Source organism: Brachycentrus maculatus, unplaced genomic scaffold (genome assembly GCF_059751285.1).
Source record: "Brachycentrus maculatus isolate JH-2025_06_01 unplaced genomic scaffold, ASM5975128v1 h1tg000632l, whole genome shotgun sequence".
Classification (NCBI taxonomy): domain Eukaryota; kingdom Metazoa; phylum Arthropoda; class Insecta; order Trichoptera; family Brachycentridae; genus Brachycentrus; species Brachycentrus maculatus.
Genome location: NW_028281368.1, coordinates 167,987 through 189,600, shown reverse-complemented (window position 1 = coordinate 189,600; position 21,614 = coordinate 167,987). Strand labels below are relative to the sequence as shown.

Here is a 21,614-nt window from a genome sequence, read left to right as displayed (position 1 = left end):
TTTAATTATTGCTTAAATATGAGCTTGAGTTGCCTTTTATTATGCGGAAAATCTTGAAACATAATAAAACGAAGACGGATCGGTAATTCATAAAATACAATATTTATATTTTATGTAAAATTATATATTTGGCAAAAGAGAAATTCGCTTAGAATGAAAGTAATAGATCCATTTTAAAAGTATTGCTTAAAGTTAACGTGTTTGTTATGTTAATTGATTCGGCATCACTTTGTAATAATATCTGACCATTTTAAATACAATCGTTAAATTGGTAAATACCAATAATTATTATGTTGTATTGCAACACTTTTCGATGCACATGAGTGCGTGTTGACATTATTATGAAACACGGATTACATAGAAACACGTGTCACGATAAACCATAATATCTAAAGGTATTCACCACAAAAAACGATAATAAAATTTTTTTACTTACCAGTTAAACAAAATGAATGACCTTATTATTATCAATTAATCATATTGGAATAACTTATATAATAGATAGGTTTTAAAAGTTGATTTTAAAACCCATCTGTTTTATTTAATAACCAACCCATTTAAATCAATCATTTTATTTTATGATAAGTATATTCATTGGTATTTTGATTCAAATGTGAAAAAAAAATCTAAATGTGTACTTAAACGTGTAAATCTCATGAACAGACCACATAATACATAATATTCCCAAAGGACATTAACAAAAAGTTCAAATCAATCTCCCGCCAATCAAAATATTTTCATTTAATAACTTGGTTTGTTTTTGCTGTTCTGGATGTTTCAATACCAAAAAACACGTGAAGTCTACGTTTTCACATTAGCATCCGGTTACTCTTTTATAAATTTACGTACATAAAATATTAACCAAACGGAATTCCCGTCTTTTTAAAACTTTTAAAGACATGTTTTATAGTGTGTATAATATTTAGATACATAGTATTAAAAACAATGAAAAATACTATGTTTCTTATAAGTTAACACCACAATGATATTTTTCTGGTTCTAAAATCATCCTTCTTGAATGTTATATTCATATATATAATTATATATGGCAATGTCCATATTAATTTCTACGATATTAATTTAATATTTGATCGTGAAGCAGGAATGGCAGCGTCATGCAAATCGTTTTTAATGAAAAGAGAAAGTTTTCTTTAAAATATGTCAAGTTTGAGAGTCAACCTTGCTATGAAATTTATCTGTAGATTCAGTCATTCACCTATTGATACAATTAAACATTATTTAATAGGATTCTCTTTTTTCTTAGTTTTTAGTTAATCCGTTGGTAAATATATGTACGCACATTACATTAATATACATTAATGACGATGGATTTATTAAGATATCTTTTCTACAAAATAGATACTTACCATAAAAAAGCTGCATTTTTTATATATTGAAATCATCATTTTAAAAATACTGAAAGAACATATTACATCTATGGTATATGGGAATAAAGGAGGAATAATATATGGAAAAATGAAAATAGCAGTAATGGCTGTAGCACTCGAGACTTACCCATACTTGTACAATCATTATTATTCAAAACCTTCTTAAGGAACTAAATATATTACAATTACACATTATTGTCAACATTTGTAACAAACAATTAATAGATTTATATTATCCACTGACACTTCGTGATGGAATTGCATTTTTAATTTATTATTAGATTAAAACCAATATTTTTAGCTTTTCCACTTTTTTATATGACCAGCGACCGGGTTTCGTCGTTACCGACATCATAGACCAGTCTGATGATGTCGGTAACGACGAAACCCGGTCGCTGGTCAAATAAAAAAGTGGAAAAGCTAAAAAAATATTGGTTTTAATCTAATAATAAAACAAACAATTAAAGTTCTCAGCTCTTTGTAGAAAAGTACGTTTAAGAAAGTTTCATTAAACGAAAGTAATATATTAACATTACATAAATTTTACGAAATTTGTTGCTTCTTAATAATTAATTACCCAATTATTATTAAAAACATTTGTTATGTTTAATGGACAAATGTCTTTAATCTTAAGTTGGTAATTATTTCACAAATACGATATCATTTGATATTTGTGTTGTAATAGATTCATCATTTTCGATAAAGTGTGATTGTAAATAATAATTTATATTATGAAGGACTTTTATCCTTATTTATGTATAAATATATATATATATATATATATATATATATATATATATATATATATATATATATATATATATATATATATATATATATATATATATATATATATATATATATATATATATATATATATATATATATATATATATATATATATATATATTTTAAAACTTCGAGTGGAGTGGTATTAAATAAAATATTCTGATAATAATTATCCTTTTCAGATCCAGTTCTTCATGGTATTCTTCCATTCCGCTAGCGCTCTTGTCTACGATTGTGGATATCCAAAGTAAGTTTAAAACATTTAAAATTAAATAAATTTAGATGGTTTCCCAATTTGTTTGCAAGTGAAAAAAATTAACCATCGAGTTGATCAACCTACTTCTGACAGCAGTATACACGGTGTAATACCTTCCTACCTGTAATATCTTGCAATCCTTTTATCTTTTTCATTCACTCTTTTTGTCAGTCTTTTCAACGAACGTTTTTCTTTGTCATTACAAATTTAGGAATGGCAACATTTGTAAATCAGAAAGTAGACCAACTTCTTGCTTCTTTTTATAATTTATATTTAACTTATTTTTTAAATAAAATCGGTTGATTGTTTATTACGAAATAAGATAAAATTATGAAATACAATAATTTTGGCGGACTTTATTAATAATTTACGTTTACTGAAACCGAACGATAAATTGTTCCCCAAAAGTTTCTAATATATCTCACATTGATTGTCAAATATATATATCGTCTACTTAATCCATAAAGTCTAACTGGGCGTACATTACAGGAGAGAATCGAAATATTCCGTTTGACAATAAAATAATAATGGTTTTACTCTCTCCAGTGAAGTTATTCTAGGTGTAGACTCTAAAGGGAGTAAGACACTTAACGGATTAAAGCATTTGACGATATAATATATATCATGTGATGCATTAATTATAATGAAATGTATTTAGAAACCTAAAAACCTTTGTATGGGATATATATATATATATATATATATATATATATATATATATATATATATATATATATATATGTATATATATATATATATATATATATATATGTATATATATATATATATATATATATATATATATATATATATATATATATGTATATATACATTTATATTTATACATATACATATACATATGTATATATGTACTATTTAAACTAATATTAAAGCATTGAAAAAAATTGTTACGGTTCAAATCGTTTATAAACCAGTCATTTATTTTGTCTTAATGGTTCAGTGAGTTGTAATGCTTATAAAGTTACTATTACAACAATAAAAAAAGTTATTATGGTTGTAATAATAATCATCGTAATTTATTGCAAAATATTGTATAACACCATCACGGAGTCAATGATTATATTATTTTCTCATTATACTTTGTATTTTTTATTATTAATTATATTTGTCTTACTTTTTTTCAATTTAATATTTTCAGTAATCCAGCTGATTTCTTAATTCAGACCCTGACTTACTAAAAGTAATTTTAAATTAAATTAAATGTTAGTTTTAAAAAATCACTACATTATGATATAAAATAATATTATTATACAAAAATTGCTCTAAAATTGCTCTAAATTTAAATTGAATTAAATGTTACTTTTAAAAAATCACTACATTATAATATAATATAATATTATCATACAAAAATTGCTCTAAAAGCATGACGATGAAAGTATTTTTTTTTTGTATAAAAACACACCTTTATATTGATTTCTAATACATAATCTTTGTCATCCAATAGTCTAATATTTGTAAGGTTTTTTTAAAATTATAAATATAATTAATATCAAAATAAAAATACTTAATGATAATTTATGTTTAATAATATAACTAGGATATTTTTGTAATTTTATTTTATTTTATTTTCAGGCTTATATCTGTTGGACTGATGCTGCACTCTGTGATTTTCATCGTCCTCTTCTCCAACTTCTACATCCAAAGTTACAAGAAAAGAATTATCGAAGAACAGAGGAAGAAAGATTAGAGAACCAAGACTAAATCATTCCGTCCAGTCACCATAATAATATTATATGTTTTGTTTCCCTTAAGAGTCGATTGAGGGCCTTTTTAATAGACGTATAATTTTACCAAAGTATTTACGTTAACACAGATTGGTTCTCATTAATTCCAGTACATGATATGTTGAATTTCGGCTAATAATTCTACTTAATTTAATGATAACTATGTGAACACGTTGAAAAAGAAAGTACCATAGATGTGTAACACTTTCGTTCCACAAGTTCATTAAAATGCTTTCACTTCGCAAAATTAGTCACAATTACAATATGAGACGATTTTTTTTCAGCGAAATAGAAGGTTTTTTTTAGAAATAAAACGCAAAAAAGTTTTACCATCACAAAAATATTTAACTTAAATAATACATCGACTATTTGTTATCTTATCCATCAACGTTTGGGTTTTAAAGCAGAGGTATAAAACACATGGTATTTTTCATCTTAGACATATTTAATATCTGATTTACTATAAAATAAAATGTATTGAAAAATCCTTTTCAATGCCGTTCACTTTGCACCTATATACGTAAATGTATTTTATAATTTCATTATGAAGTAACTACATATATAAAAAAAACTTAAATTATTTTGTGGGATATTTTACACTATAAAATTAATAGATATTCGTTTAAATATCGAGTGAGACTATAATCCGCTTGGATTTCTTGATCAATAATGAAAGTGGAATGAAGTACCCATCAACCTATTATTTCATTTTATATGTATAAAACACAATAACTAGCACAAAGAAATGTCACAAATGTTTTTTCGTCGGTGTTTGAAATATGATGTTTTTCTTCTCTTAAAATGATGAATAAGTTAATTTGATGCTCACACGTCGACATACTTTAAGTTTTCCTGTATGTTTCAATTTGTTTATCACTAAAATAGGATTTTAAAAGACGTGGGGCATATTTTTACCAGTGATTTTGGTAAAAACAGTCAATATGTTTTCCCTATTGTGACATGAAAAATTATAAAGTAAATACCAACGATGATTAAAATTTCAACCTTTTCTTATTTAAAATGTTGATTAGACACACTACTTATGAAAATATATTTATTTATTGTATTAAATATAGCAGTACTTATTTTTCGACTTGCCATGTAGAAAAGGGTCTATGCGTATTTTTTAAGCAATAAAATTTAACGATATATTCATAGCCATTTTTCTCAATGTTTATTTCGAACTACTAGTACTTACTTACGAAGAAATAGGAAAAGCGTCACTCAGTTTTAGGTGGAAACATAACATTATCGTCAACTAAGTCACCGTTAAAGGAGGCCGCTTTCCTCTTTAAGTTTAGCTTTAAGTACCTACTTATTTAGTTAATTTATTATTTAACCTGTACGTCTTGTGTGATGACGCGTTCATTATCTGGAATTGAATCTCGGATATCAAAGAGTGCCAAGCTCAACATAAAAGTTTTCAGGTACAATAAAATTATAAATCTCCTTTTTTGCCTTAAAGATGTTTTTGTAATAATATTGTATGTATATAAGAAGATTTAATAGGTGTAAATATACATTTTGCTCGCAGAAAATTAAGTCAATCGTTTGTTTCAAATTATATAACATAATTATGGTAATTCTCGACTGTAAACATTTTTCCGAAAATAAATAGTTACTATTTGATTTCCATGATTCAATTGCGAATTACGTGTTTCAATAAAATGTAAGTATTCAACTGAATAAATAGAGTGTACAAGTGATACCGAACATAATTAATTTTTACATGGGTAATTACCATTTTGGGTGTCATTTTAATTTTTTAAGGATTCATAGTTAATATAAATTATATCTTTTCACTAAATAGATATAGAGGTTCAAATTGAACACATTTGTAATGTTTCGTTTAGAAATTTGAAGTGAAATTTTAGATTGTTAGTTATATTATCCATATATTATGTAAATATTTAGATAATAAAATCGCTCCTATGCGAAAACCCCAAAAAATATTACGCTGAATATATTTTTTATTTTTTATTTCTTAATCATTAGAGAAAAAACTGCGTGTACCTATTGTTCATGAATATTATTAATATTTTCTTTTAAAATTATTTTGTGTCACGATTAATTTTTGTTGTTTTTAATATCAAGCAAAATTATAAATTAAATCTTCCAAAAATGTTATATAAGCTTATTTATATATCTATAAAAAAAGGTTGTAATGAAAATAAATTATTGAGTGATGTGTATTATATGTTAGATGAATCTAACGTTTTCTTTATACGTGATAAACATATTTTATTTACACCGTTTATGTCTTGCTTCTTTTATTCAAACAAAAATAATATATTTGTAGAAAAAAATTGCGTGACTTGTACACTCTACAATATTTTGCTCAATTCTATTTAAGAAAAAAAATGTGCCTTAGAAATAGTTACACAATTTTGTACACGAAATTCCAATAAAAATATAGCCAGGGTAACCTGTATACTGACACAATAATCTTATTTGTTTTTCAATATTAGGTCGGATAAAAATTATAATTAAAATTCTTTACATATCTACTCATATTCGTCTATACATATTTATGAAGTGATGGAACTAAAATCAATAATTACAAATATTGAACTAAATATCTTTCTATGTACATAAATTAATATTAATGAAATTAAGTGCTAAATTAATCGTGCGTAGGAAACTTGATGAAAATTATGATCCTAAAATTCATAAACATATAAACATACATACCTCTACTTTCCGAATTACGAAATATATTGTAAACAATTAATTCCAAAACGGCCTTTAAAAATGATCCTCTTTATAAAGTGAAAATAATTATAATACAAATGTATATCCAAGTACGTATTTAAAAAATATACCCAAAGACGAGGACAATATTTTAGACAAGTTACTATTTATACTCGAAGCGACGAAAATAGTCAGCTCAAGACATTCATTCATAACATGGCATATACTCGTAAGAATACACATAACTAAATTATATTATCTGGCTATTGATGCGGATACTAGCATGAATTTAATAATACTGTACATTATAAAAATAAAATAAAAGATTTTTTCATTACTATATTGTTTTATTGTCAACATTGTTTGTTATCGTTATTATTGTATTGTGTGTTTTTATTTTCGCCTTCTGAAAACAATAGTGACTTAACTGGAAACAGGAGTTTTGAGATAATGGGCTAGATTCCAAAAAAAACTTTCATTTTCTTTATATAAATATAAATGAATATCTCAGGTAAAACTGAAAAAGGAAAAATTACTCCTGGACACTAATAGTATAGAGTATTTAAGTAATTTATAATAGTAATAAAGAGAGACAATTTATAAACCCTTTGGGGTACCTATATAATTTTACACGATTGTTATTCAATGTGTTTTTATTTTATTATATCGGGGAATTAAACAGAGCAGTATGATTAATGTTACGCGTGTACGTGCTACCATGTGCGTTCGGAGAAAATTTTCTAGGGGGGGGGGCAAAATATTTTTAGGGGGTGGGGGCAAAGTAGTTTTAATTTACTGTAGTTTATTTGTATGTTGAACGAACAGACATGACACTGTAGTAATAAAGGGCACACTGTAACAAAACAACTTTTTTTATGAACACAGAAATAAAATTAACATCATTTGACTATTATCAATCAATCCAGGGGAGAGGCTATTGCCCCCGCTTCCCCCCCCCCCCTCCCGGCGGGTTCCCATGCGTGTTACATTCAAATATTTATTCTTACTCGGTTTAATAGTACATTCGTGCGTAGGTACTTCCATCTTAAACGTATATTTCGAACGATGTCTAAGCTCATGGGTTTTTTTTATATGGTAATAATTCAGTTTGACATTTATCATCTATTGCCAGAATAGTCCATAGATTAAAGATAAAGCCTGCCGACAGAAATCAAAATAATATTTCACGTGGTTGCTTATTTTTGGAATCTTGGTCCTGAAGTTCTTAGTGTTATTTTGTATGCAGGTTGTAACTAAAAATGGCAAAGTTTTGTTTAAGTAAGTTATTCTTCTCGTTTGATTTTCAATTGACATGTTTAATTTTAAGGTTATAATTATGCTGCTACTTTCTGTTATTTTATGAGCTTACCTTGATATTATTTGTACTCAGTTTCTTTTTAATCTGTTAAAGGATTCCTTTTTCAATATTTTAGATAAGAAATCCAAACGCGTCAAAGCAAATATAAGGTACAAAGTAGAAAAAAAAGTCAGAGACCACAACAGAAAAGTTAAGAGAGAAGCGAAAAAAAATCCCAAAAGTGGAAAGAAACAAAAGCCAGTCATTATTCCTAATATTTGTCCTTTTAAGGATGATATTTTGAAGGAAGTGGAATTGGTAAAAAAGCAAAAAATCTTAGAACGTCAGCAAAAAAAAGAACAAGCCATTTTAGATCGCCTGAATAAAAAAGAGGAACAACAAGAAACCACAGCATCTGGAGGGATGGATCTACTGGTAAGTTACTTTTTTTTTACACACATGAAAACATTGAACTGGTTAGAAGAATATGCAGATAGTTTGATGCTTAGTTTAGTCATTATAATCCGCCACAATGTTCTTTATCATTGAAAATCTATTGCAGGTGAAGAATGCTGACGTTCGGGGTAAAATACATGAGTCTCTCGGAACATTCAAGACCATAGATGATACAGATGGTCATCTAAGTGCTGATAAAAAACAAGAAAATTCTCTAAAAGCCTATTATAAAGAATTCAAGAATGTTGTTCAGGAGGCTGATGTCATTTTAGAAGTTGTTGACGCCAGGGACCCACTAGGTTATTTTATTATTATAAAATTTATTGTTTTGTGTTTAGTCCTTTCTCTGTGACAAAACATTATGTTATTAAATATTACAAATGCATTATTTTGACTATCTGACTGAATTTACCATATAAAAAAGCTCATTTTATGTTACAACAAAAATATTGTTTGAACTCGCCTCTAAATATCCTCTGTATTGCAGGAACCCGCTGTGTACAGGTGGAACAAGTGGTGAGAGATTCTCCCGGAAACAAGAAACTAGTCATGGTGTTGAACAAGGCTGACTTGGTGCCGAGGGAGAACTTGGACCAGTGGCTCAAGTTTCTGAGGAAATCAATACCCGCTGTTGCATTCAAGGCTTCTACTCAGGATCAGCAGAATAACTTGGGGCGAAAAAAAATGAAAAAAGGGCAAAAAAATGAAAAACTCATGAAAGGTGAGTTATTATTATGTAGTTTTAATGGCTTCGTTTAAAATAAATGATGAAGTGAAATACGATTATAATGACATAAACGGATTGTGATTTAAGAAAAATGTTGATTAAGCTACTAGTAATTATTTAAAAGTGTATAAAAAGGGTTACATATTTATTTAAAAGCAATATACTACTCATAAATTATAAGAAAATTATGTAAATTTAGCGTTATCAAGGTATCCCTTAGTTTAACCATTTCTCGATTGATGTCCATGGCAGACAAATTTAACTGCAGATTTATCTTTGCAAACCTATATATGACAATCCATGCTTAAGAAAACATGTAAGTCTCAATTTACTGTTAAAGCCAAGCCCATACAAGAGCTGGCGGCTCTTGGCACGTTCCATTTTTTTATTGACCAAAATTTATTTTGTAGTTTGTCATAACTCCCCAAGAGACACTGCTAAAAAAAATTACCTCGGCTAGTATAAAGTTACTATGGAGAAACAGGAATTTTGTAAAGCCAAAACATTTCTCAAAAGCAGCACAGTTCAACTAAACTATAGCTGTATAGATTATATTTCATAATCTATATTGGAGTTTTTTTTAACCCATCCGCATATCAGTTTTTTTTCAAAACATGTATACAAAGACACTAATTGAATGTATCCCCCCCCCCAAGTAAGAAAGTTGCCCCGCCCGGAGGGGAGGTGATATGGTTTGTCAAACAATGAGGCGCTAATATTTTGCACCTGATAAAACGAGAACAAACATAGAAATAATCTTTAAATGCAGAAAAAGGTACCAAGCACTACAGATTGATTTTGGTGGTACAAATCAGTCCGACCAATCATAAGGCTCGCGTGTTTGAAGCCGAGTTATAAAAATAATGTCTCATAAAATTATAACTTGTACTGTTTTACCAATAAATATGGTACATATAACTATTATGCACGTATTTTATTGTGTGTTTAGATCAGAAATGTGATAAATTAACAAGAAAACTTGAAAAAATAAATCAATAAAACATTATACCTTGGATGTAAACTTTTGATTTCTAACTGATTTTAGTTGATATTTCAATCAAAAGGATAATTCTATTCTTACAGGGACATCTTTGTGTCGTCAATAAATTTGTATAAAAATTATAAGAAATAATGCATTAGAAAAGCTTTCTTTACTGATTTGTAGATATCACACTACAGTATCTTTATAATATGAACTACCACAGATGTGGGCGTGGCTTAACTGCGGCTGTTATGCAAATGTAAAAACATACCTACCGCCAAGGTTTGGCGGTAGGTAGGCCGATGGGTTAGTGTCAGATTTATAATAATCTTTTTTAGTTATATTAAGTTACAATATTTTTTTTTTAGGATCTGGATGTGTCGGTGCTGAATTGATCATGTCCCTTTTGGGAAACTATTGTCGAAACAAAGGCATAAAAACATCTATCACTGTTGGAGTAGTTGGTTTACCAAACGTCGGTAAAAGCTCCATTATCAACAGTCTCAAAAGGTCGAGGGCTTGTAATGTTGGCAGTACACCCGGAATTACAAAGTATGTACATACTTAAGACCTTGATTAACCTGTGCAAGATCTCAGCAAGATCTTTAAGTGCTTTTAGCTGTCACATTTACCTCGACCTGTAATAAAGATTATGCAGTGTTTTACTTATATCAAGTGATCTATAAACTACTAGGTGTAGATATAAGAAATTTTTCTATCCAATTTTTTTTAATGTATTGATGGTATTTTTTTTACATAACAAAATATTTATCCCTGACATTCTAAATCACGTTATCATTATCTCGAAATGAAACATATGTTTCAAGTTAGTATAAATCTTTAGATCCTATGAGGTCTAGTTATCTTAACTTTTCTCAATCTTGAGATATAAATAAATACCACTAGTTGTTCATGTGAGTCGCACATATGTTGTGCGGCAGATGCTTGTTATGTATTAGAGGAGTTACTGAAAAAGCAATGAGTTAAGTTTTGTTGCTCAAATTGAGATAAATTACAATAGCGCTTTGGAAAGCTTTATAAATTTTTACATGACACCCAAATGATTATAGTAATATTTGTTTTTTCTTGTTACACAGACAAATGCAAGTGATCCAACTGGATTCCAAGATAAAGTTATTGGACAGTCCGGGAATAGTGTTCTCAAGTAATAGTCAGGAGAGTGACAATGCAGTTGTGCTGAAAAATGCACTGAAAGTTGGCAGTCTCAGGGACCCTATTACGCCGGCTACAGCAATCTTACAAAGAGCCAACATGAACACAATCATGGAATTGTATAATCTACACACCTTTGAGTCGCCACAGGTCATTCAATATTGAATTAATACATCATAATGTATTTATAGATTTGGTGTTTAATTTTTTTGATCTTCATTTTAATTTATATATTGAATAGTAAAATCAAACACTCATTTTTAGAGTTAAAAATAACTCTAAAAATCAGTATTTGATTTTAATATATAATATATAAACATCATAATAAATTGTAACATGTACAATAAAAGCTCGTTAATGTGAAATTAGATGGACCAAAATTTGTAAAATACTTTGAATTTGCAATTTTTAAAAAATATATTTAAAAAAAGCACATACTTATTCATAACTAGATTTTTATTGATATCTCAGCATACATGAAGAAGTTTATTGGGATGGTAATATGCTTCTTTACGTTACAAAATGATTAGGTCTCATATTTAGGGGTCATGTTATTTTTTTCTTAAAAAAATTCTAATTATCGAAAGTTTTGTATGAAAAATCTTTGTAGGGATCAGAATTTCGATTATGCGAATATTCGATATTCATTGTATTTCAAATGAATAATCTATTAATGTACATAAACTCTAATTATATTTATACATCTAATGCATATAACATATATAACGTCTATAAATCGCTTATATACATAAGCTTGTACACATTTTATTATTCACATTTTATATGAGAACTACATATTTGTAAATTCTTAGAATTTCCATTTATTATAAATAAATACATTCTTAACTGGTCATTTGTTTTTAGGAATTCTTTGCTCAGTTGGCATCGCGGATGGGGCGTTTCAAGAAAGGTGGTATTCCCGATCAGATAGCATCTGCCAGGCAACTTATCCAAGATTGGAATATTGGAAAAATCAAATATTTTACCCTTCCCCCAGAAGATTTGAAAGGAGAAGATATTCATATTGGTTCTAAAATTGTGACAGATTTCGCCAAAGAATTTGACATTGAAAATTTTGAAGCAATGGAAACAGAAACTTTAGAGGCTTTAAGAACTAATAACCTTAAAGATTGCTCTGTGCAGGTAAACTTTATATGGGATTGGATAAATATTGCCCTTTATTAACGCAAAAACGATCACCTAAACTTTTTTATCTTTTTGACAGATAACTTTACTCCTCACCCTGTTTGCTAAAAATATTTAAGAAAAATCTGGTATTTTCAAAGCTTATAATATACTATATTATTTATAGGAGAGTACGGGTCCAGTTATCGCCCAGGCAGCAAATGAGGACATGCAGGTGGATGGAGAAGGTATCAACCCTCTCATATCCTCATCTGTCAGCATTGCATCATCCAAGAAAGGAGGAAAAAACAAAGTTGTGGACTCTAGAAAACGGAAGCAGGATCCTGAAATGGAGTTGGAAGGAAATACTCAACTCCTTAAACGCAAAAAACAAGAGCTTAAGAAGCAGAGGAAGAACAAAACACGATTGGAAAAGAAAACCAATAATTTAGTAGGCGTATTGGAGGCTGTTAACATTATAGACCAAAATGAAGACGATGACAATTATGATTTCAGTGAACATTTTACTGAATAAAAGAATAATTACATTGAACTTTTTTGTTTTAATAAGTGTTTTTAAATCACAAATGTGCACCATAATATTTTTACACTATAGATTTCTCAACAGAGGTAAAGAAGTATTAATAAGAGAATGTAGGTCTAGATATTTACAGGGATTCAGGCCAATAATTGATTGGCATATGTGATCACTTTATACACTCTGTAACGTAAAAAAAAGACAATATTAAAAACAATTCACTTCAGCGAAAAGTACACTTGCACAATAACTAATTTCTTAACTTTAAATAAACAACTTTTGGATTTACAGATATTAGATTTACAACGGAACCTATCATAATGAACAAAAAAAAACTGAAATAGTTGCTCCCTTACCATGCGGTATTTTGCATAACGAGTTACAGAGAAAGGACGAGTCTCTTTTTCACGAAATTCACTTGTGAGCCGGGACTCGAGGTTGATAACAACGATATTGAAGAGCATAGTCAAGCTGACCACCGAAGAGTAAGGAGTCGCATTGTGATTCACAGCAAGAAATTATGGAGGAGAGCTTGTTATTGGAGGAGGTGAAAGTAGCAGAGCAACAATTTTATAGCACAATAAGAGAAGTGCTGAAAGCATGGGAAACTGTTGCATCATACATGCAGAAGCATCACCCTAGTAAGGGGGTGGCTATTTACGCTACAAATTTATTCAATGATTGAATTTTTAATTATTAGCAATTGATTGCAATTGCTGTGAAACATTTACGCCAAGTTTTGAAGCGTCGGCAAAAACAAATGTCTTCAGATAGTTTTATATTTAAAAAGAATTTATTATTTGTCACAATTTTTTTTTTCGAAGTTGTTACACTCCATAACAATTAATAAGTAATTTTATATAAATACAGGTTAATAAAAAAATACATAAAACAAAATAGTGTTTTTTCGGCATCGAACACATCGTATTTTACATTGATTTCTATGGGAAAAAATGTTTCACTTAACAAGTATTTCGCGAGTAAGATGCTTGAACAAATTATACTCGTTATACGATGTTCCACTGTATTTGTTTTTTTTCCCTACCTGTCCCGGTTTAGAGCTTCATAATTTGGTAAGCCTACTCATTATCCACTTACTCCACATTTACAATCATTTTCTCTGTATTTTCATACTTTCCTTCCAACTTTGTACAAAGGCAGCAAGGTTATTTTTTTTATGTATTACCTATAAAATATTCAAATGGCAACTATAGTTTTTTTTTTTAAAACCCAGTGAGTGTATTTTTAAATAACCCGCCAAAATTTTATAGGTTTTAATTTTGGCGCGTTTCATGATTTTTGAAGTTACATAAGAAAATTTTTAAAAAAACCTGTCAATAAAACTTTTGATAACTTTAGTTATCTTCGCAAAAGAAAATAATAATTAATCTTATCCCATGTTAGTACAGCATCACCCAAATCTATTATAATTCGTACATTTCCTGTTAGAAGTAGGTACTTAATTTCTATCCACCATGCCTAGAAAACCAAGGAACGCGGACGAATACGATTCGACCGCCGAGAGATGACGTTTCGCACAAAATATTCTGCCTTGTGTGGTGTAGAAGTCTGATTCGTCCAATATTATCCAATAGAATTTCTCCATCTGTCTTTGGGAGTCTATTGAAAATTAGACTGATTTTATTATTGGTATCTCTTTCTTTTGCGGATCATTCCGCTCTCTAAGTCAGAAACGTAAGTGTAATATTACGTACCTTTCCAAAACGTTATTTTGATAAATACTTACGTTTAGCTATCTATCTCATGTATATTGTATGTGCGAGTAGACAAAGATATTTGACGGATGTCGTGAAAGTTGATACGATAACAATTGTCACATCGTCGCCGACAAAATTATTCGTGGCTTGTCTGTCTTCCGGTGCGGGCGTTGCGTATCAAAATGAATAGTCTAATTTTCTCGTTTGTCACATTACTGGCATTTTGTGCCGTCAATTCTGAAATATATTTCGAAGAAAATTTCTTGGATGGTAAGTTGAATAAGTTTATTTTTGTGCTCTCAAAATATTAGGTTTTTTTATTATTATTATTTTAAATATTTTACTTGTATAAACCGGCAAACGCCTCCCATTGATCGATATTACTTTCGCCGGGAAATATTATTTACGTCTTTATTTGTCTTCAGATTCGTGGGAAGATAATTGGGTATATAGCGAACACCCCGGCAAAGAGTTTGGAAAATTCGTTTTGACCGCTGGTAAATTCTACAATGACGAGGAATCCGATAAAGGTAAGCTTTTACATTTTGAGTATCTGAATTTGCGTAAAATAATTATATTGAAAGCTTGCGCATCGTCATATAGATGTTTTCATATTAGATTCTCTCACGTCTTGTGCGGTTGACAGGTTTGAAGACTTCTCAAGATGCGCGCTTTTATGCCCTATCCCGTAAGTTCGACTCGTTCTCCAACGAGGGCAAAACCCTGGTGGTTCAGTTCTCCGTGAAGCACGAGCAGGATATCGACTGCGGAGGCGGCTACGTGAAGGTGTTCAACCACAAACTAGACCAGAAGGACATGCACGGAGAGTCCCCCTACGAGATCATGTTCGGGCCGGACATCTGCGGGCCGGGCACCAAAAAGGTGCACGTCATCTTCAGCTACAAAGGAAAGAACCTGCTCATCAACAAGGACATCCGCTGCAAGGACGATGTCTACACACATCTGTACACTCTTATCGTGAAGCCAGATAACAGCTATGAAGTGCTCATCGACAACGAAAAGGTGGAATCTGGAACTCTGGAAGCCGATTGGGATTTCCTCGCTCCTAAGAAAATCAAGGTAGGATTCATTCTCATTATAACCATCTTTTTCAATTGTGTATTCATTAATTTTATTTTAATGTATTAAGGAAACATAACAAAAAATAGCCATCTAACTCAATTTTCAAGTTTCTGAAGATTTTTTTCAATGCAATTTCCCCACTTCATTTCATCCATTAGGTTATTTCACATAGTTATGACGCCAGCAATGTTTCACTACAATACTGTTCTGTACATTGGACTATGATAATGAATTATAAAACATCTTTTTTTAAATTATTGCAAAAACATCGAAGTCGAATTCGGTTATTACGAACACGGATGTAGCAAGATCTTGGATGTGATTAGGAAATGTGTGTTAACTAGATTAACTAGATTGAAGCTGCCGAGATCGGATTAAGTTTATGACAATAGTTAAGATTCTAAGTACCTAATTAGTGTTTTTGCCGACAACATTGAAAAAGTATCCCGGATATGGTTGAAATCGCGTGTTATACATTCTAAGCTTTGTGAAGCCAGTAGGTTCCTACCGGTGATGGCGACTCAGCACCCTTTACAATAAACAATTTTTTTAGTTTATGAATGTCGTGCCTGTTTCGGGGATTTTTACAAGAGTTCCACATTTCATATGATTTATGCTTACTATGCAGAATGCATAATAAACATTATGAGGTGAGTTATGTTAGATGAATTCAAGAGTTAAAAACAAACCATCAAATTATAAACATGGATACCAATAAAAGAAAATGTCCCTCAATTAGTGAAAAGGTGGAAAATATTTGCAAAATAGAACATGGCGTGAAAAATGGTGTGTAAAAAGCATTCACAGTGTCGACATTGCATTTAAAAAGAACATCAGGGACCCGAAAAAATTGGGAACTGGGATCGTGTGAATTTTGATTTACTTTAATGGTTTCGTACATAAAGATGCGCAGGATATTCCAAATTTTATAAGAAAAGTGGATTGACAGAAAAATATGACATGTGTCATTTAACCATTGAATTGTGTGAATTTTGTTTTATCTGCGACTTATTGTGTTACGTGACTATTCCAGATACTTTGTGTGATGGGTATTATTATAAAAAAACCTATCCTCGGGTATAACAAGTAATGGTTATAACGAGCAAATTCAGTCGGTTCCATCTTTCTCTTTATAACCGAGTTTAACTGCATATATTTATTTATTTGTATGGTGTTTCTGATAACAACATCGTAAATTTTAAGATCCTATTGAATTAAATGGTTGATAAGGGACTAATTGAATGTTGTCTTCAGGATCCTGAGGCAAAGAAGCCAGAAGACTGGGACGAGCGTGCCACCATCCCGGACCCAACAGACACGGAGCCCGAGGACTGGGAGAAGCCCGAGCACATCCCCGACCCTGACGCCACCAAGCCCGAGGACTGGGATGACGAGATGGACGGTGAATGGGAGCCGCCCATGATCGACAACCCCGAGTACAAGGGGCAGTGGGCACCCAAACAGGTGAGCCGACCACTTTAAACAATCCTTAATTTTTTTATTTCTACAAATACAGTAATCTCAGGTTAAGTTTGATCAAAATTGGTACTGTCTTCCCCTAAACCCTTCAAATATGAATAATATCCCCTTAAAAGTGATATCAAAGATATTCTAAATGAAATGTCATAATATGATCATACAAGACTGCTAAAATAACAAACAGTGAATGTCTGAGAAGAATGAGTCTGATGACAATTTAAACTGAGTATGTACGATATTGCAGATTGACAATCCCGCATACAAGGGAGTGTGGGTTCATCCCGAGATTGACAATCCGGAGTACAAACCAGACGACAAGCTGTACCTCAGGAAAGACATCGGCACCCTGGGCCTGGACCTCTGGCAGGTCAAGGCCGGAACAATCTTCGATAACTTCCTTATCACTGACGATGTGGAAACAGCCAAGAAAGTAGGAGACACGATCAAAACTACACAGGTTTGTTAATTTTCCTCTTATCAAGTCTTGACATTTAAATTTTTCATAATAAATTTTACAAATTATATAATTATATTTATAATTATAATTATAATTATATAATTATATTTTTTGGAAAGAATTAGTCCAATTTTTAAATATACCTTCTACAGATATTTTTTTTTTCACAAAATTAAATCCCGTTATGTTCATTTCCAAGTTAAATGAACCTTCTTAATTTTATCTTTATACAAACTTTTTAACATTCCTGAAATAATTTTATCAAATTATGTTCTATTAAAACATAGAGAATAAAAATAAATATAAAACATAGAGAATAAAAAAATTGAATAAAACAGAGAGAAATCAAAAAAGTTCCTTAAGGTAAGGACTGACTTTCGGCCGCAAAACTTATATCGCTTGCTAATTTTTCACGTATTATAAATTCAATAAATATTAATGATGTGTTTTTCACCTTATGTTAACTAATGTCATTTTCATAGGAAGGAGAGAAAAAAATGAAGGATGAACAAGATGCAGCGGAGAAAGCGGCAGAAAAGGACAGCGGAGACTCTCAGGCATCAGATGATGAAGATCTGGATGATGAAAGTGATGAATTCAACAATTTACCATCATCATCTGATGTAAGTATTCTTTTTAGACTACACTGCCTTCAAATATCCACTACTCATTGTTTTTTTTTAAATTTTCAATGTTCTTCTTACTGTAAATATCAATAACTTTGAATACAGAATGATAGATTTTTATTGGCAGTAAACCAATGAAACGTGATTCATTAACTAAAAACTTTATGCCAAAAAAAATATGTATGAAAATACTTTATTATTATTGCCTTCCTACCTACCTGACAATGAAAAAGTTAAAAAAAAATTACCTATAAAAGGTATTTTATAATTTCAATAGCCAGTAGTAATTGGATCACAAAACCAAAAAAAAAAAATTCTTCTTTTTCTTTAAAGTTATTTCATTTAGCTGTTTTGCATTTACATAGGGCGTTTGTGCACTACGCGAAAATACACAGAATTTTACCGTCCGCCACGTCAGTTAGCGTTTTAAAACGATGATTGGCTTGGATTGGTTTCTGCTTTTGTCTACCTTTCTTCGGATCGGTGCATGAACATGTTGCGCATAAATTCGATCACGCTAAACTGTTGTAGTCGCTTTCGTTTTTCAAAACCGGACTGCCGGACGGTGAAATTCCGGGTAGTGCACAAACGCCCATACTGTATACTCATGAGAGTTTTGTTTCAGGATGTGGAGGATCACGATGAGCTGTAAGTGCGTGGATAGTGTATAGAGAGACTGAAGATTTGAATAGTGGTGAATGGTGTTCCTACCAGCAGGAAGACAAACAGTGATTGGGATATTGACATTTTCCATTTTTTTACGTTTCTCCACAGTGTTGTGCCGTGTAATATATTTTTACTACAAAAGCCGTAGACAAACTTCTCATTTTTATACTCACAGTGATATACAGTCGTAAGTGTGTAAATTTGTACTCTATGCAGTTACATTTTTGTAGCAGGATCTTGTACTTTTATATGGAGCATTATACACCTGCAGTGAACTAGTTTTCTGAGTTACTGGCTACTCTGCATCCGTAATATTTAGTCATAATTTATAAGTTTCAAGTATTCATCTGTATGCGAACTTGTCCTCAATATTTTTACGCAAACAGTTTTGTTACAATTGAATTTTTTATGACTGATTTTCCGTACCAAGTTTGCAGTTGTTGAAGTAAAAAAATAAAACATAAAAATAGTCACTGTTTTTCTTATTATTTTGTTAAATCCATAATAAAACTTGAAATTACAGATATCGAAACTCCTCTAGTACCATAAAGTACTTCGTACCAAGTGCATTTCATTATGTCATCGTCGGTGTAATGATAGTTAAAAGTTGTGCATGGTACCAGGTCATTCATTTTTCGGTTTCGAAAGAAAAGCTTAATAAAACACACACAACAATACATTTTTTATGAAAATTTTATTTCATTATAAAGTTTGAACTTTGCTATTTAGTGTGAAAAACAATATCATTCAAATGGCACCTCAGGAAGATTTGATCCATGCGATTCTTTTGAGGTCATTTTTAACCACTCTTTCGCACATTTCAGGTGGTTTAGAGTAGAGAAACCGCCCGAAATGTGCAAAAAAGTGGTTAAAAATGACCTTAAAAAATCGCTTGCATCGAATCTTCCTGAGGTGCCATTTGAATGATATTGTTGGTTTTGAATGCGTCTAGAGCTTGGGGATTATTCGCATAAACACAATATTTTGCGTAACTCCACAGAAAAATTCAAAAGGTGTCAAATCGCATGATTTTGGTGGCCAATTGACGTCGCCAAAACGTGAAATTAAGAGCCGGCCAAAAACATCAGTTATCATTCCACCATATCGCTCCGAATTGACTAACCGTCTGCCTATTGGCATCTTCAAAAAAATACGGGCCAATGACACCTTTTGACCATAGAGCACACCAAACATCAGTAATGACATTACGACAACCTTATGACATCAGTAACACTTCCACTTTCTTTAAAAATCTTCTCAATTTTACTGATTGTTTGCATAGTCGATTATGACGACCATAATCAGCGCGTATAATGCGCAAAAAGTGACTACGTTTGAATCACCACTTTTGTAGTAAGTTTTAATAATTTCAACTCGTTCGTTTGTTGAGCGATGCATTATCGTAAATGGTAAATATTTAACTAATATTATGACAGCTGAGTTCGACAGGCGTCAAATGCCAGCGCTTTCAACTTGAAACCACGAAATGAATGACTCTGTATTTTTATATGTGAGAGTTCTGACCCTTCTAGTACCCTATGCCCCAGTGGTGTATAGGGTACCAATTGGTTTGACGCAATGTCAACTCGATCGTTATTTATGCTATGGTCAGTCCTGCGCTTAATATATTTTAATGTATAGGAGTTGAATATTTTTGATGTGTACAGATGACGTGGTGAAGTGTCTCGGGGTGAAGGACATTACTGCCACATATTTGAAAAGGAACATTTCAACAATGGTTAGGGTACTCCGGTATGCTACCTGTATTCTAACAAGCTTGTGTAAGTTAAACATTGCTTGTGTTTACGATTCTCTTGAGGATGAATAATATTTTTTTTTACTATTTCAAACTAGACATCAAATTACTGTTACAATAATATTTATTTTAAATATTTTATTTAGCTTAATTTTTTATAAAATTCTACCTGAAGGGTACTTTGATTAAACTAAAATAAAAATGTGTGATTAAATTCTGGGGGAAAATTATTGAAATGATTTGGTCAAGAAATGTGTTCTTAGTTTTTTCTTAAGATTATTATATTAATAATAACTATAATAATTAATTTGGATAATTTGTATAGCACCATTTTTGTAAAATACTACCTCAAGGGCACTTCACTGTGAATGAATTAAGGAAAAGATGATGGTGGAAATGATTTAGCAAACAAATGTATTTTTTCTAAAGATCATCTCACTCTCACTTTTTCTAACCATTAGTGGAAGAGTATTCCAAACCATCGTTCCCGCAACAGCAAAGGCACGCTCGCTAAATTTATGTGAGCTGGTAAGATCACTTCGCCCATTGCAGTTGTAGCCGATTGAAGCGTGAGACGTCTATCAACCAATTCATCTGGTATATGCAGCTCTTTTAGATACTCTGGAGCCATATTATGTTTTGATTTGTACATGAGTAGACAG

General features: G+C 30.7%; 3 protein-coding genes across 4 annotated transcripts in view; all 3 read left to right on the top strand.

The window, feature by feature from the left end:
* Positions 1-6,463, top strand: part of LOC148300948 (very long chain fatty acid elongase AAEL008004-like) — a 71,087-nt gene extending 64,624 nt beyond the window's left edge. For both annotated transcript variants that reach the window (XM_088274081.1, XM_088274079.1), the window contains 2 exons: positions 2,360-2,424; positions 4,027-6,463. In XM_088274081.1, coding sequence (XP_088130207.1) covers positions 2,360-2,424; positions 4,027-4,141 — 180 coding nt within the window. In that variant the 3' untranslated portion in view covers positions 4,142-6,463. The remainder of the gene's footprint in view (positions 1-2,359; positions 2,425-4,026) is intronic.
* A 1,520-nt stretch (positions 6,464-7,983) lies between these two features.
* On the top strand, positions 7,984-13,195 carry LOC148300947 (guanine nucleotide-binding protein-like 3 homolog). The gene is made up of 8 exons (XM_088274055.1): positions 7,984-8,147; positions 8,303-8,601; positions 8,729-8,921; positions 9,110-9,343; positions 10,700-10,883; positions 11,429-11,654; positions 12,369-12,647; positions 12,817-13,195. Exons 1-8 carry the CDS (start codon positions 8,129-8,131, stop codon positions 13,162-13,164), a joined length of 1,782 nt encoding a protein of 593 aa, XP_088130181.1. The 5' UTR covers positions 7,984-8,128; the 3' UTR covers positions 13,165-13,195.
* A 1,828-nt stretch (positions 13,196-15,023) lies between these two features.
* LOC148300946 (calreticulin-like) lies at positions 15,024-19,666 on the top strand. Its single transcript, XM_088274078.1, has 7 exons — positions 15,024-15,155; positions 15,311-15,415; positions 15,532-15,965; positions 17,223-17,432; positions 17,692-17,904; positions 18,387-18,527; positions 19,156-19,666. The coding sequence occupies exons 1-7, from the start codon at positions 15,068-15,070 to the stop codon at positions 19,180-19,182; spliced, it is 1,218 nt and encodes a 405-aa protein (XP_088130204.1). The 5' UTR covers positions 15,024-15,067; the 3' UTR covers positions 19,183-19,666.
* Positions 19,667-21,614: the final 1,948 nt, after the last annotated feature.

What these genes read in the sequence shown, in the direction of transcription:
- LOC148300947 (XM_088274055.1), top strand. An exon ending in AAATGAAAAACTCATGAAAG is followed by an intron (nt 9,344 to 10,699) that starts GTGAGTTATTAT and finishes TTTTTTTTTTAG; the next exon opens with GATCTGGATGTGTCGGTGCT. An exon ending in ACACCTTTGAGTCGCCACAG is followed by an intron (nt 11,655 to 12,368) that starts GTCATTCAATAT and finishes ATTTGTTTTTAG; the next exon opens with GAATTCTTTGCTCAGTTGGC.
- LOC148300946 (XM_088274078.1), top strand. Translation starts at nt 15,068, where the DNA reads ATGAATAGTCTAATTTTCTCGTTTGTCACATTACTGGCATTTTGTGCC. An exon ending in GGCAGTGGGCACCCAAACAG is followed by an intron (nt 17,433 to 17,691) that starts GTGAGCCGACCA and finishes ACGATATTGCAG; the next exon opens with ATTGACAATCCCGCATACAA. An exon ending in ATTTACCATCATCATCTGAT is followed by an intron (nt 18,528 to 19,155) that starts GTAAGTATTCTT and finishes GTTTTGTTTCAG; the next exon opens with GATGTGGAGGATCACGATGA.